General features: G+C 40.2%; 3 protein-coding genes across 3 annotated transcripts; 1 reads left to right on the top strand and 2 right to left on the bottom strand.

The window, feature by feature from the left end:
- Positions 1 to 191: 191 nt before the first annotated feature.
- Positions 192 to 1,506, bottom strand: MELLADRAFT_26699 (uncharacterized protein; the record flags this gene model as incomplete). The annotated part of the gene is made up of 6 exons (XM_007416288.1): positions 192 to 509; positions 603 to 650; positions 727 to 880; positions 943 to 1,055; positions 1,078 to 1,266; positions 1,339 to 1,506. Coding segments are annotated over 6 exons (990 nt in total), but the record flags the coding sequence as incomplete, so codon positions are not given.
- An 8,611-nt stretch (positions 1,507 to 10,117) lies between these two features.
- On the bottom strand, positions 10,118 to 13,136 carry MELLADRAFT_79246 (uncharacterized protein; the record flags this gene model as incomplete). Its single annotated transcript, XM_007416287.1, has 9 exons — positions 10,118 to 10,754; positions 10,824 to 11,161; positions 11,250 to 11,495; positions 11,568 to 11,922; positions 12,085 to 12,219; positions 12,301 to 12,414; positions 12,508 to 12,643; positions 12,725 to 12,870; positions 12,955 to 13,136. 9 exons carry the CDS (start codon positions 13,042 to 13,044, stop codon positions 10,443 to 10,445), a joined length of 1,872 nt encoding a protein of 623 aa, XP_007416349.1.
- A 172-nt stretch (positions 13,137 to 13,308) lies between these two features.
- On the top strand, positions 13,309 to 13,987 carry MELLADRAFT_93305 (uncharacterized protein; the record flags this gene model as incomplete). Its single annotated transcript, XM_007416344.1, has 4 exons — positions 13,309 to 13,387; positions 13,510 to 13,646; positions 13,739 to 13,839; positions 13,966 to 13,987. 4 exons carry the CDS (start codon positions 13,309 to 13,311, stop codon positions 13,985 to 13,987), a joined length of 339 nt encoding a protein of 112 aa, XP_007416406.1.
- Positions 13,988 to 16,661: the final 2,674 nt, after the last annotated feature.

Here is a 16,661-nt window from a genome sequence, read left to right as displayed (position 1 = left end):
CGCATACGTTCATAGTCGCCAGTACCAGACTGCTGGATGGTTTCTGACTCCTCATCTCCATCAGGCGATTGTATCTGGACTCGAAGCTGAGGTTTGGATCCAACTGTTTCGGAATACGATTCCTTGATGGATGTCTTTTCATCTTCGAGTAGCTTGTTAGCCTCGCCTAAAACGATCGATGGGTGTCTTTCCCATCGTTCAATCTTGATGAATTTATAAAGGTTACGTTCTCGACCTGGTAAGGATCTCCTCGTTTTCTTTTTGTCCTTTGATGATGATGAAAATGTGCTGGTTGACATTCTGGTCACTCCAACTCTCTGACATCGAAGAATTACATCCGAAAATACAACTAGCCAGACATCCCGTTTGGATCCCATCGTTGGTTCTTTGGCTTCAGAGCCAATCATATCCGATAGTCTCCTAAAGGACTTTTGACCTTTCAATATTCTCAAGCGATCTGCCGTCGATTTGTGATCTTTCTTGAACATCGGGGTCTGAGAAGGAAGCGCCTCAGGAGCGGGATGAGTAGGCGTCGTGGGCCGGCTGCCTTCGGCTGCGTCGGATAATGTGCGTTTCTCTTTTCCAGGGATTGGTTTCCATACTGATTCTTCGGACATTAAGAGTCTATCACTCTTGGGAACCATCAATACCTTCAAGGATCGAAACCGAATATTAAAGTGATCAGGATAGTTTACAAGGATTGCGGAGAGAGGCAAGATAAGCTACCTTTTCGTTCATCCCTTCGATCCGGGACCAGGCGTCACGCGCTTTGTCCCTTTCCTCCTCACTGATCTTTTCGTCTTCAATACTTCTCACAATACTATCAATCGAGATAGCCATGGCATGGGCACTTTCGTACTCATGCGTTGAGGCATCGGTGCTGTTGAGGAACAAGCTGATCAGCGAAAAGACACAAGTTGAAGCTCAGCCAGGAAGACTGACTGATATAACAAGTTTTGAAATAAAAGTGGATATTTTAGCAACCTCTGAAAAGGTTTTGACAGACAGATAGCCAATCCACATTCACCCTGCTTAGCAGCATTCTCTTCCAATTGCTGTACCCAATGAGCATACCACACTCAGTAAGATGGAGAACAACATATGTGCAGTGTGAGATGAACGCACCATTATGAGCTTTGCAAAACGTTTTTGAGATTTCGTAACACCTGACGCTTTGGGACCAGCGGCTGCCAAAGCTTCTTCAACGTCTCTCAAAGCTCTCTCGAGATGCATGACATATATACTATATATCTGAATGATCCAAGACTAAAAAATTTGCGACTTTGGATGAGCAAAGCCAGATGAAATAAAGAGATATAGAGGGCAAAGAGATCATACCTGCTCAGCCCAAACAGAAGTCAGATCTCGGACCAATGGAAACTGTTCCAGGTACTTTGTTTTCAATTGAACACTAAGATCCTCATGACCGCGAAACATTCCTTCGTCGATGATGTTGAAGACAATCCGAAGTGATTCAGGCAATAAAAATTCATAAGAAGATTCAATTCCAATACCGTTCAAAGTTTGATTGTGATTCTTATGAAGCTTGTTAGATATAGGAGGTCTTAGATACTGCCGCAGGCCTTTCAAGGTTGTATTCGAGCTTGTCTTAGGTTGGTTGATCGATGAGGATGATCGGTTCGGATGGTTAAGACCATTGTAAGTCTGATGATGACCACTAGCAAAGTCCGGGAGCGAGTTCTTTTTTGTGCGGCTACCTCCGCCTCGAGTCTCAGACGTTCTAAGGGTGTTACTTTGACTCGATTTTTTCCCATTCGTCAGTTCGCCTAATCCATCTGGTGAAGTCAGGCATGTCTGGTTAGGCTGATGAAAGTCCTCTGACTCCATATCTGGAATATTATCACCGCTTCGATTGGACAATGAGATATGAGACTGAGGTGATGGACTACGAATGAAGCGGGCGGCGATCGGAAGAAGATCGGAGTTATTGTTCGGAGGTGTGGTGATTGTTGGGCAACTTGAATTCGCTGTGCTGCTTGGGACAGGACTTTGACAGAAAGGCGAAGTGACTCGACTCGATGGAGGTGGGGGAGAAGTTAGCGCAGGAGAGATGAGAGGATGAAGCAAAGGGCTGATGTAGTTGCTCCTCAACGACTGTGACAAATTTAAGCGAAGGCCTTCAACACTATTGCAACTAACGTTTGGGTAAAGGCTTCAAAAGAACGTACGACTAGTTCTGACACATATCTTTCTTCACTTGCCACTATTTCCCACAAGACCTCCTGGCGGGTCCGTTCCCGACCACTTAGATTTTCGACCAGATCCATATCAGTCATTTCACTCCATGTCATCGGCTGATAAATGTCTTCACCCATTCGTCCTCCAATGAGGTTGCCTCCCCATGTCTGAGCTGGTCCGATAGTCATTCCCCCTGAAGATCGACGACCAGACTGACTGTAGCTCATGAATGAAAGAGGACTGATAGCTCTACTCTCGGCCAGTGAACCGCTGCCTCTGTCATTACCATGATCATTGGCGGACCCAGGAGAGGTAAATGATGGAAGATAGCCATGTTGACTTCCTGAAGAGCCTGAGGCTCCGATCCCATCGGGTCGCCAATTTCTAAGTGGTGAAGTCATGCTTGAGGGTGGATGATGGAAAGACTGACTGCTCGCAGTATGAGTTGCCCGACCGGATGAAGGGCCCGATGTACTCGTCGCCGGACGATGAGAAGGAAGAGACGGTATGAGTGCTGGTGGTGATGGTGGTCGAGTGGTGGCTGCAATCACGATAGCAAGGGCGTGGCGGAGAGGGAGAAGACAATGAGAAAGAGGATCCACGTGAACAAGGATGGTCGAGTCAGCTTCGTGGGTTCGTAAACCATGAGGCAAGCATACGGTGGAGTGAAAATCGAATGTACGACATTAGAAAAGAAAGAGAGAGAGTGCACAGATTTTGTTGGTCAGATTCGAGGGATACTACAGAATCTCAGGCAAGGGTCTATACCCTCAGTTTAGCTCTAAGAATACGATTCAAGTCTCATAGACAATTGATATAACGTCCAGAGGCAAAGACCTCGTGACATCCTTCATGTGCTGAGCGCTACCGCTCAATTGCAATGATGTGCGATGAAATCCTCAAGATGAAAAAAGCTCTGTATGGACATAGGGCCTGTTGGTACTCACCAGAAGTATTGGGTGGGCTAACGAAGGCAACTTGACGTTTGTCCTTGGTGTCATTGTGACCTGAGGTAGCTAAATCAAGCGAATGATGAGCGAGTGACTTATGCTTCAAATTGGACTTGCGGCGATTGAGATTTTGAGAAAGAACATTACGATTGTCATCGAGCATCTGCAAGCCGAGTCCAGATCGATCGGCAATATGAGTGGGCGGAGTTTCAAAGAGATTGACTTTATCTCTTACGCTAGCTGAACTTGCAGATGGTGGTGAATTATTGGATCCTGCAGCTGATGTAGGCGAATCAGGACCTGACTTCTTCCGAATGAAAAATTTGCGCATTTTGAGTGGTAAGAAGAGTAAGGATCAGAGATTGAAGAGATAGGTCGGTGTATAAGGGTGAGGTCGAAAGCTGGGGTTGAGGATGGCGTAAGTAGACCAATATGGTATGGGAGTGTTGAATGTTGATCGAAAGGATTGATATCAACGTATATGAAGTCCCCGAAGTTGACTAAACTGATTGATAGCAGATCAGCCGTGTAGTGTCGAGGCCTTGAGGTGAGACCGCAGGAGAAGTTGATCTTGGTCGAACGCGCAAGACACGACTCACAACGAATGGCGAAAGATGACGTAAGAGCGAAGCGAAAGGTTTGAAATTCCGAATGGAAAGACTTGAAGATGTATGTAAGGTATTGAAGCAAGGCCGGGGTGTAAACAGTGAGTAAGAACAGTTGCAGGTCCTAGTTTCTCAACTGATTGCTCTTCCTAAGTAACGTAACTCGACAGAGATGGTGACCAGTGTCTGGGATGTATAGAATTAAGCTTTGAAGAGATCCCTGGGGTGGTCAAAAGTGTGTCTGTCCCGAAGAATCAGCCCAAGGACAGTGAGTCTAGAAAAGGAGTTTTGAAGAAATCCAGGTGTGAGAAGCGTGACCGAAAGTATTGGCAGATTAAGAGGCGACGGGTCTATATGTAGTCGGAACGAAGCGAGTTTGATTTGAGAATTGAGAATAATGAGTTTTTCTAATTTTAGTCGATCTGTGTTAGCGTAAATTGGAATTCGTAGAAAGTTGTGAATAGTCAAGTTTGATTGGTAGATTGATTCGTTTGTTTGTTAAATCGATTGAATGAGATGATATCCAACAGACACTCTTTTCTGGTATTAAAATTCTAAAATGTTCAACTTGAGGGGTCCATTTGATCAGACTGACTTGGCATCTTATTATGAGTGAGTTGAGTAGTGAGTGTATGAGGATGAGTATTTATCTACTATTCTAGTCAAAGTTAAACTTGTGAATCCTTGATGATGTTCTAATTCGTTCCCAAGCTTATGTAAAGTCTTTTCTTTCGAATATCTTAAAATATTCAAGTTTTCTTCAACTTTTTTCCCATAAATCATATTCAATTAATCTCAAACCAATCCAATCAAACTCATTCAACTTCTTCATCTACTTATCAATTCTCATTCAGGCTTCAAATTTCAAACCAATCAATCTCAAAATCAAAAACTGCAAGTAGACTAGATCATTCCACCTAATTTTAAACTCGATCCACTTTCAGCATTCAACTTGGAGAACTGGATTCTAATTCATCAAAGATCAAAAAACAAGGCTAGCCACCCACACATACTCCAACATTCTAGATCATCCTACTCCCTTACTTGACTCAAGTCTGGAATAAGTCTCATACATTACAACCAAACCAAAAGGAGACTTAATTAATTCAATCTTATCCACAATCAAAACACTCCAGATACTCTCTTAACATTTGCTCACAGAGAGTTCTAATCTACCCCTAATCAATATTCTTAGAAGTGAATTTGAGCCATTTATAGATCCTGAGTCAGCACATTTACAAGTGATCCAAAATCCTCAAGGATGGAAACCTGTGAAAATTATTCATTTCTAAAGATTCTTGGAAGAGAAAAATCCAAAAGTGATAAGACAAATGTCAAAAAAATAGTTAATCCACAGATGTCCAAAAAGTCAACAAATTCACTTGCTCCTACTAGATGGCCAATCCTCAAAGGTAAACTTGTCTCTCTCTTATTTAACTTGTTTAGTTAGTGTTGTATGCAATTAAAGCCAAGTAGCACTTTAAAAAAACCCTTGCTCCAAGGGTTTGGGGGCGGGAGTGTCAGGGATTTGGGTCCAGGGCTCAGCCTGACTTCCAATGCAACCACAACTGCTCTCAAAGATGGGCTTGGGGGCTATGCCCCAAGTTTGGCCAGAGACTGGAAAATTTTTCAAGTGGTTTTGCTTGAAATCCCTTTTTGAGGGCTCTAAACAATGTGAAACCTTGAAATAAATTCAGCCGAGCTTCTCCAAGCTTTTCAAATTTTCCTCATACAAATTTTAGCCTGTCACCACTCTTGTATTGTGCAAAAACATGATTCTGATATCAAGTGACTTTGAAGGGTTCAGCACACAAACCTACACACACACACAGAAAAACCAATTTTAGAATTACCATTTTTTATAAAGCACTCCAATTTTGAATTACTACACTCATCTTGTCACTGCAAAGATAATGTAATTTTCCAAGGTGAAAAATGATCGAGTTTAATGCACAAAATGATTAATAATGCAGAATTAATGCAGAATTAATGCAGAAAAATGCAGAAAAATGCAGAATTAATGCAGAAAAATGTAGAATTAATGCAGAATTAATGCAGAATTAATGCAGAATTGATTATTTTGTAGAATAAATGTAATCATTTTTCACCTTGGAAAAATACATTATATTTGCAGTGTGTAGATCTCATGATTCTGAGCAATTAGGGGATACAAAGTTAAAACTGGGAGTTTTTTTCCAGTTTCCCAGTTTTCAAAATACAGCCAAAAACACAAACTGGGAAACTGGGAGAACGTGGGAAAGTTCCAAACACAGCCAAAAACAAAAACTGGGAAACTGGGAAAAAAATCCCAGTTTTGACTTTGTATCCCACAAATCTTAGAGCATCTCCACTGCTGGCATGTAAAAAAGTACTCTGTACAATGACCTTTTGACAGGTCTCAGCCTGTATGCCAGATTTGCACAGAGGTAGGCAAAACCGTGGCCATGTAAAATCGGGCAGGTGAAAACAGTATATGCTTTGAATCCAAGCATAGGATTGTTCAACTCGTCCAAAATAACAGGGAAGGTCAGACAATATTTTAGATTTTGGTGATCTTTGGCTTTTTGTATGCCATCCAAATTTGCACTCTCCCGGTCAAGATTTGGACGTTGTGTAACCCATACAGGCTGTTTCCACGGTCCAATGGCTCAAATATTTTCCCACAAGAGGTGAAAACAGCCTGTATTGGAGATTTTGCACTGCCTGGTGGCAATGCTCTGAGGGCATGACATGACCTACAACATGTCCGGGTAGTGTTTGCTTGTTGACAAGCATGCACAACTTCCCTTTCTGCCTCAAAGGGAGTCGGTGTGTGCTTGTCAATGAGCAAACCCTACACGGACACAGTGCTACTTTTCATGTGTGATAAATGAGTAATTGAGCTGTCAAGATTGACAAAATCAACCTTTTGTGTTGTAAATGCTGTTACATGTGTGTTAGCACAAAAGTTGAAATTCACGCCATTCTCTTTGATTTCTTATAATGTTTCCACAAATCCTTCATTACAAGTGGAGTAAAGTTTGTAAATTATGAAATGGAACATTCTACATTGATTGAATTATCCATTTCTCCTCATTTTTCTTTCTTTCTGGGAAATGTTATGCCCTCGACAGGTCTTCAACCTGTTGAGGATATAACTGTATGGGCTAGAGGCCCTCTCCTAACCAGAGGTTCAAGAGAGGGCCAGTTTTAAGGAAATCCATCTTCATTCTGGCAACTTTTGATGAGGAGTCTATTTACTCAAAGACCTTATCAAAATCAGAACATGAAGATGAGATTCCTTAGAAAGAAGTGAGTATGGAGAGCCATAGTCTCCCTCAGGGGGGTATGTCTCTCCTAAAAAGAAGGGAGGGTGGGATGGACAAAATTTCTTCTTAATATTAGATATTAATATTTGTTAAGAAAAATTTGAAAACGGATTCAGGATGGGGTGTAACAGACTGACAAAAATTTAAAAATGCAAGAGACAGATAGGCACATAGGAGGGAGAGTTGGTGGTGAGCACCATTCTTAAGTATAACTTGAGAATTCATCTCTGTAGTTATACTTTGACCAGTGGCGCAAATATGGTCATAGGCAATGTGCTTACGAAAGACTGCCGGAATTGTGTAAATACCCACAGGGGAACTTTGGGTAAAGTCCGTCTCTTCCTACCTGATTTTGTTCATCACTCATACTGAGGTACGTTGTCATGGACTTGCTTTACACTTTGTGCCTTGTGAAAAGACTGATCACCCATCCTGATCTGACAAGTTTTGACATATGTAATTAAGTAAAAACCTCCATTTTCACCACTCTACAAGTCTATTATCAATATATTTCCACTATAAGATCTTTATAGATCATTGTATTCTTAAGATCACCTTTAAAAATCATCATAAAAATCTTGGCAACCCTCAAATCCCTCAAATCAATCATTACATAAGAATCAATCCTGTCCACCACAGGGTAATCCATACCGTCAAATGCCAGGCATGGAATACCATCAGAAGACGAGATTCTCTTGGTGGTGGAGAACCACCACCGGATGATCAGTGGTGCAGCGGTCAAAAGGCAAGAATGCCTTGCCGCCGCCAGATGGGCCATCTGGCAGCCTACAGACCGTCTCCAAAACAGGTTTGTATGCCACCAATCATGTCAGCCCTGGGTACATATACATGTACCCAAAACTAACTTATAATATTGAACTTTCACTTATAAACCTAATTACATGTACATACAGCTTATAAAACACATGTAACATATAATCAAACATATACAAACATCAATTACATATACATATACATTTAATAACATATGTAACATGTAATGAAACACCAATTACACCTCATAACTCAGTGTCAAGAGTTAAAATGCTTATACTACGTAAATTACATAACACGTATATGTAATTACAGCCATTCCGATATTGCTTGTCGCTCCGTTTTGAAAAAGAAAAAGTGAAACCTAAGTTTTTACTCTTCAAAACTTCAAACTTGGCTGTAATTCAAGGCGATACAGCCAAATTTCAGGTTTTAACCAGTTAAAACTTAGGTTTCAAGCTCACAAACTTTTTCTTTTCAAAAAAGGCGCGACAAGCAATATCGGAATGGCTGTATGTAATATTAATAATAATAATAATTAATAATAATCATTAAACCCTAAACCACAGTAATGATACAATCAAATATCACTACAATTAGGTTTAGAGAGGAGAGTATATAAACCCCTCCTCTCTCAGCCTTCAAGGACTTTCCCTCAAGCAATTTATTACATACCTCTTTTAAAGAACCCTTTAAAGTTCATTTGAAGTACATAATCAAAAGTCTTATAATCATAAGACTAGTGATTCACTTCATATCTTTAAAGCAGCTTCCTGACTAAAAGATAAAGTAGTCTCTTCCTTCATTCTTTGGATCCTCTACTTTCCCTAAGTAGATCATTTCTAGGTTAGTGACCTCCCAATTAACTTCAAGGTTAGTTACCTCTTGAACAACTACAGGTTAGTGACCTATATCAACTCACAGGTTGGTGTACCTTCTGAACAACCGTAGGTTAGTGACCTATATCAACTCTCAGGTTGGTGTACCTTTTGAATAACCATAAGTTGGTGACTTTATAACAACCGGACTAGTGACTCTATACCTCACTCTCCAATCAGTCCCTTTGAAGATTGAAGGAAAGCCCTGGATCCAGCTTTCATATTCTTAATAATAATAATCTCCTCTTCAGGAGTCATTTAACTGTAGCCTGTCTGGATTTACCCAAACAGGCCAGTTCCCCTCTCCCTCATCCTTTCTTTTCTTTATAATTTTATTGTAATTACATTATATATGAAATTTAACCTTAATTATATAAAATCACAAACCTACCTTGCCATTTTTACTGAGCCTTGAGTACTCTTTTGCATACCCAACCCTCACAAATCATTGGCGAGCTGATTGAGTGAACCTCTTTGTTCCCTCCCATAGCCACACCATCCACCCCTTGTGGGTTAAGGCATCAATGTTGAGGAAGATGGAGAGGAGCTCCCAGACCAAAGAATGGATTCTAGGAGCTCTCCTGTTGTCAGAATAAAACAGGGATGCCTAGAACCACATCTATGGAGGCAAACGTGAAAACTGAACCTTAACTTCATAGCCTCTGGTTTTACGTTCCTTGAGAACACTTCCTCTTACCATCTTCTGCTCGCCAAAAGACTGGTTGTTCTCTTTCCAGGCCAACCAGCCAGATTTTGACAGGACCAATTTTTTGCTTGTATTCCAACAAAAAGTTACCCTGTGGTGTAGTGCCCTTGTTTACCATCCTCAAATTTCCCTTTCTCTTGAATAATTTCACTCCTCCTTTATCAATCCTCATGATCAAAGTTCTTGCTGACTAATATATCCCTCCTATCTCACATTTTAACCTTCTTGAACCTTCAAATCAATTATTAGTAACTTAAAAACCATTTTCCAACTTATTGCACCTGATATCATTGACTTTTTCCTCTAAATTCTTTGGGTTGAAGCTGGGTTTGGCCAAGCAATGTGATTCAACCTTGGCCTTCATTCTTGGCCATTTCCGTGCTTTTCTTACTAGATTGAAAACCACAGATATGAAAAAATAAAATAAATAACAACAATAGCCACATTTTTTTTGAAACAGCTGTATCAAATCCTCAATTCAAAATATAATCATCCCTTTAGTTTACATAAATCCACAATTTTCAAATCTTACTTCCTCTATCCTTCTCTCTCTCCCTTTCAATTTCCTTTTTCAGAAGACAAATGATCTAATTTAATCTCACTCCTTCATAAAAAAAAAATTTTTTTAAATTTTTTTTTGAAAACACAAATCAAAACAAACCTTAATAAACAAACTTTGGAAAAACCAAAACCTTCTCAACTTATTTTTTTGTGAATATATTTCTTATCCTAATTTGAAAATCAGTCAAGATAAGGTGCAAAAGTATGTAAGAGAGAGAGAGAGAGATAGAAATAAAAATAGAGATAAAGAAATTTGAGAAAAAAAATGAAAGTTTTTTTTTTCTTCACAAAAAAAAATCATGTAAAAACAATTTTATGAAAAAAAAACACACACACGCACACACACTTCATCACATTACAAAGAAAAAAAGAAAACATTAAGAAATCCTCAAAACCACCATCACCTCTACTTTTTTTTCTTCCAAATCAACAAAACAAAAATAATCAAATCAAACTGTAATTCATGATTTCATCAACGTATCTCTAGCTCCAGCTTGTTCACCCGATGCAACCGCCGCAGTTTCACTCATAGCTTCTTCTGCAAAGAATCTAACATCTGCATCACTATCGTCTCTTAATTTAGCTAAACTAGGTAAGATTCGTTCTCCTGCTACTTCTTTACCACCTGGTTGTCCTGCAATCGTTGTAGCAAGCGTTTGAAATGCTTTGGCTACATTGAATCGAATGTTGGGAATCGGATCTGATACTAATCCAATCACTGTATCTAGGATCGGTCCTTTGATCACTTCTACATCTAATGCTGGTGCCATAGTCTGAAAAAACATCCGCCAATCAAAATTTAGTCACAATGTTAAAAGGGAAGATGAGGATTTAAAACCCACCCGAATAGCAAAGATAGTAGTCATTCGATGTAAATAATTTGAATCGCTGGCCATAGCCAAGACCTTTGGAAGGATAGCCGTCTTGGCCCATTCGACACCGAACACTTCTGTCAGTTTCTTCAAATTGATGGTTGCTGATTCTCGGATGCTATAGACTGCATCATTTAGCCAGCTCATACATAAGTCTGCCAATTGTTCATCGAAAAATGACACTCCTAGTTGAGTAGCCAATAATGGAATGTATTCAATGATCGCCTGTCGGACTCTCCACTGTTTGTCTTCAGATAGTTCCATGATTGCAGGCAAAAGAGCTTGAGAGAGAAGTTCAATTCCGATCACTGATGAAGATAAGTCGAGTTAGTCAATAGGGTGAACAAATGAGTGACTTCTTCAAAAGTTATGAGATTGAAAAGACAAGGGACCCACCATCATTGACCTGCTCAATTTTCGAGATAATGTTAAGTCTAACATCGGCAAAATCATCTTTTAACAATTGAAGAAAGAGTGGGAGAAGTTGTTCAGTTGTAGCCTCCTTGCCCAAAAGTGGGGCAAGTCCAGCTACTTGATTTGCCAAGGCAGCACGGACATATTGTGATGTATCTGATGCAAGCTCTCGGACACAAATCAAGATCCGCGATAGAATCACCTCTCGGTCAATGAGTTTACAAAATCCTACAATGCCACATTACGTCAGCCAATCATCCAGAGGTGCATAACGTGTAGATGATGGAGAGTATGCCTCACCTGGTATCTGTCCCGCAGCTGCAGTGCGTACCTCTGCCTCATTATCTTTCAAGAGGTGTACAAAGGCACCAACGAGTTCCTCCCGGATGACATCCTCACCAGCTCCTTCCGCGAGTTGGACGAAATGATCCGCAATCATATAACGTACTCTCCAACTCTTGTCGCTAACCATAGCTTTCATAGTAGGACCGAGCTGTTGTTTACAAATCGCCTTGTCCGGTAATGAGCATGCTATTGCGATCAAGGCATCCACTGTCAACAGTCGGACCGAATCTTGATCGTCCGCTGCTAGTTTTCGAAAGACAGGAATTGCATCTGAGACTAGGTAGTTCTGTGGTAGAACCTTGGCAAAGGGCTGAAGTTAAATGTCCCAAAGCGAGATGGATGTACGAGATTAGTTTGGTTGAGATGAGTTCAAGAATATAAATTATATGTTCAATTAGAGATCTGTATAAAGGATGGTGATCATCGGAAAGGCTGCGAGCGATGGAGGAAAGAGAAGGAATTTGTCACTTACCCCAAGCTCTTTGGCAGCCGCTCGCCTGACCATAGGTGTTTCATCAGTACAAAGAGCAGCATACATCCGGCGCATCTCATCTTTGGTAGTGTCTGTGGCTTTCTGGTAAGCAGGTGCATAGAGAGCTGTAGCAGTCTGTTTTCATGACCAAGAAAGACGATTCAGATTCATGGGTAGTGGGAAAAAAGATCAAATTCGAAATCGAAGAGGATTTACTGATCGACTGGTGAACCATTCGGCTACACTTAGCCTTTTCATAGCGGGTACATAAAATTCTTCGATCTGCGCTGGAGAAAGTACACCGGCAACTTGTGTGGCAGATTCGGCAGCCTAGAAGAAGTCCAGTGGGAAGATAGATTACATATCAGTCAAGCTAAATGGATGATAGGTGAGAAGATACGATCAGATGAATGGTCATTTTACCTTATCCCGAACCAAGGTTTCTTCGACTGATGCCAGGTTCTCCAAGGGCACTAACAAGAGATGAGCATAGTCAGGTCCACCAAGGTATTCAACAAAGGCTGCATTCAGCTCTCCAGCCACAGCAAGCAATACTTCACTGAAGATCGAGAAAGTGACCAAATGAAATTTAGATTAGTGATAGTGAGTGCGAAAGAGAAGAAGTAGAATCGAACTCAACTCTTCATCATCTAGACCTTCATGAATAAAAGGTAATAATTCTTCACGTGTTCGTTGAGGTCCAAGAGCTAAAGCAATAGTAGTTAATCGATGAATAGATGTAAGCCTAGAAGCTACATCATCAGATTTGAGTTCATCAATGAGAATCTGAATCCAAGAAATAGATCGAATGAGATGAGTTGTAAGTCAGGAGAATGATGAGTGATGATCGAATGAAGAGTAGTACTAAACTGCTAAAGGATGTAAATTAGCTAAACCAGAATGATGAATGAGACTTGGATCGAAAGGTGGTACGTTCATATGTTGAGGTTCAGCCATCATCTTGAGATTGATATTTGATGATTGATGGTTGATGGTTGATGGTTGATTGATTAGTTTAAGTTGATGATGTCTCGATCAAGATTGAAGAGTGAAGAGACGGTCAACTGGATTTAAATCAAATCAGATCAAATCAAATCCACTTAAACTGTAGTCTGTAGTCCAAAACTATTTTACTAAACTCACTTTACCATTCTCATGACTTTCACTTCACCACTCTGAGTCTGAGTCTGAATCAGAGTCTCACTGACTTCGTTCAAACTACAAATGTCTTCTACTGATGATCCAATCATCATCGAAGCTACAAAAGCTTTAGATGATTACAAAAAAAGAGATCTATCAAAAGGTACTCAATCTGATCTTTCTCTTTCTCTCTATCTTTCAATTTCAAACAAAAAATACTAATCAAATCTGTTTTCCTTGTTTTCCCTGTTTTCCACTCTTTGGGTTCGGTCTCTTCATAAACAGTGGTCGTACGTTTCAAAGCAACTGGTGCTGCACCGATCATGAAGCAAAACTTTTACAAGATCACTGCTTCTAATCGGTTTCAGACGGTCATTGCTTTCTTACGTAAAGAATTAGGTCTTAAACCTTCAGATTCAGTCGTTAGTTTCTTTCTTTCTTTCTTTCTTAATTTCGGTGATTTACAATTCTCATCTGACATTTCAATGGTTATCTTGGTTCGGGTCTTCAAAAGTTTCTTTACATCAATTCTTCTTTTTCTCCTGCGCCTGATGATACAGTCGTGAACTTATTTAAATGTTTCTCAACTGATGGACATTTGATTGTAAACTATAGGTATGTGTTTTTGGTTTGATTTGAATTTACTATTCTTTGAAACCGGAAAAATTCAAAAAATCAGACTAATCATTTCATTCCACTTTCATGGATTTCTTTTTCATCTGATGAATTTGGTTAGATTAGTTCTACAGCGGCTTGGGGTTAAAATTCATCATCATGGGTCTTTCTTTACTAATCACATCACTGATCAACCACATCTTTCTTGGGTGGCTATCTTGAGGAATGATCAATTCATATGTAATCATCTCTTGATCTCCCAACCATCAATGAAATGTAATTCTATGTTTCTCATGAACAAAACCCAAGTCAAATGGAATTCCACCCCGGTCCATTTTCATCAAGCCAGTAGGATTGGTGTATCATGGAGAAGAAAGAAGACAATCAGTGGGATTACTCAAAAACAACTACTGTTGAGAGTCATTGAGAAGACACAAAAAAGGACAGAATGTGATTTCTGGTCAAAAATTCCTTAGGGCGTGTTCACTTAAGCAATTTCTGGTGAGAAATCACATTTTGCAAAATTTAAAGTGTCCATTTGGTGGTGCATGTTTCATTTTTGCATTAAAAAATTTACAGAATGTGGTTTCTGGTCAGAAATTCCTTAAGTGGGCGCGTTCACTTCAGCAATTTCTGGTGAGAAATCACATTCTGCAATTCTAAAGTGTCTATTTGGTGGTGCATGTTTCATTTTTGCATTGAAAAATTTACAGAATGTGATTTTTGGTCAGAAATTCCTTAAGTGAACACACCCTAAGTGATTGCACAGGACCCCGGAATGCCCCTATAAAGGGTAGTGATCTGAAAAAGTCCCTTTTTGACTTCCGTGGATCCCCACCTCTGCCAAATGGCTAATTCGGTTCCTGGCTTCACCCATACCTTTAAGAGGGTCTTAAGTTATCCTTGGACTTTCTTGAGACTTTCAAAGGCTGGAATGGATCACAAAAACCAATGATAACAGAAGGCAGAAACGGGCAGAATCAAAGCAAGCTGTGTATAATCCCATGAATTTTAACTCCGCGGAAGTCAAAAAGGGACTTCTTTAGATCACTACCCTTTATAGGGGCATTCCGGAGTCCTGATTGCACCCATAGTTTTTGGAAATCTTGCCTTGGAGCTCATGTGGTCTAAGCAAATAGGAGACATCAGGAGTGACACTGAACCCCATGTAGAACCCAATCAGAATCCCATTGGTAACATCAATACATCATGCATTGGAATGTAGTTTGCTTCCCTTACTTGCATGCTTAAAAAATGGGATTGCAATGTGTAAAGAAGATAAGCAAGAGTCATATAGTAAACCCTAACGGGTGTGTTGGGTCTATCCCAAGGAATGCATGTGCATGTTTTTGTTTCTCACATTTATCTTCACAGGACATGAAGGAATTTGAGTAGATCCATATTTTGTTGAAATAATACACTTCAATCTCAAGATGACTGCTAGCAACACCCAAACCCCACCGCGGAAAACTGGGGCAGTGCGAGGGTCCCGCCGCGCCCTCAGTCTACTGAAGTGGCACTGGGATAAAAGCGCGCCGGGTCCCGGTTTTTACTGGGGTCTGACCCGCCGCTGCCCCATTGACGGGAGCCCAGGGGGAACCCAGGGGCCCAGTTGGGCTCAAAGAGCAAAACAAGATAGTTGAATGATATTTTCCTGCTATCTAGATATTGTTTAACCATATAAGGCAATCAGTGATGTATACTTAATCAACTGGACTGAATCATACTGAGGAAAGTTGATACAATTGATGATTTAAAAGCCAATGATGTCATACTAATAACATCTTTTGGTTGAAGAAGAGGTTCAGATCAATTCAAGAACAAAAGTAACGGACCAATGCAGAAATATATAACAAATTGATCAAAGGCTGTACTTAACCAATAGATCAAAGAACATGTTTGATGAATTCATTCAAGAATGAAACCAAAGGATCGATTGAAGATGTGATTGAAAAGTGGTGAAAATCAATCAAGATGAAGGGAACCAAAAAAACAGAGAATTTGTAAAAGGTTTAAGTGGAAATCGGTGGTTCAACTTGATCAATCAATTTTTATCAACTTTTAAGTGAATGTGAATCAGAATATTGATTCCAAAGCACTATCTCAGAGTTGAATCCTTGGTAATAGAATAGAACAAGGCCTTTAGCAATCTCCCAATCCTATCACCCCTTCAATCAAATCCCCTTTCCACTTAAATTTCTCCTCTGTCCTCCTCAAATTCAAGTTCTGTCTTGAATTTTCTTTTCTCAAATTATTTCTCAGATGCATTCTGTGCTATGAATCCTTCCACTTTGTCCGTTAAAAGCGAGCTTGGATTTTTTTTGGCGGCCATTTGTTTATTTCGAATTTAGTGAAAAAAACCCCAGTCTGCAGGGCGCTGCAATGGTCTCAAGCGGGCCGCGGTCCCCTTGAGAATTTTTCTCACTGTGGTAGTGATGCGGTGAGGTCGACTTGAAACTGGGGTCGATTGCACCGCTGCCTCCGTGAACCCAAAATCCGCCGTGCTGCGGCGGGGTTTGGGTGTTGCTACTAGACATCTCAGTTTCAATATACAGTTGACTTGTTCAAAACCAATTTGTGTCAAAAGCAATACTCTCGGAAAACTGATACTTTTTCAGTCGAATATTTTTTATTTGCAGGGAAATCAGTCCATAACCAATACCTTTGTCAAACCCAATAACCAATACTTTTTTTTCAAGATCCCAAGTTCAAACCCAATAACATAGTGGGTCATGTGACTTGTGCACCACCAACATATTTACCTCGGATTTTGTAATCCGAGGTATCCTCGGATGCACAACCTCGGACAGAAGCTTCCCAAG

This window comes from Melampsora larici-populina (assembly GCF_000204055.1).
Source record: "Melampsora larici-populina 98AG31 unplaced genomic scaffold MELLAscaffold_59, whole genome shotgun sequence".
NCBI classification, from domain to species: Eukaryota; Fungi; Basidiomycota; class Pucciniomycetes; order Pucciniales; family Melampsoraceae; genus Melampsora; species Melampsora laricis-populina.
This window is presented reverse-complemented; position numbering and strand designations above follow the sequence as displayed.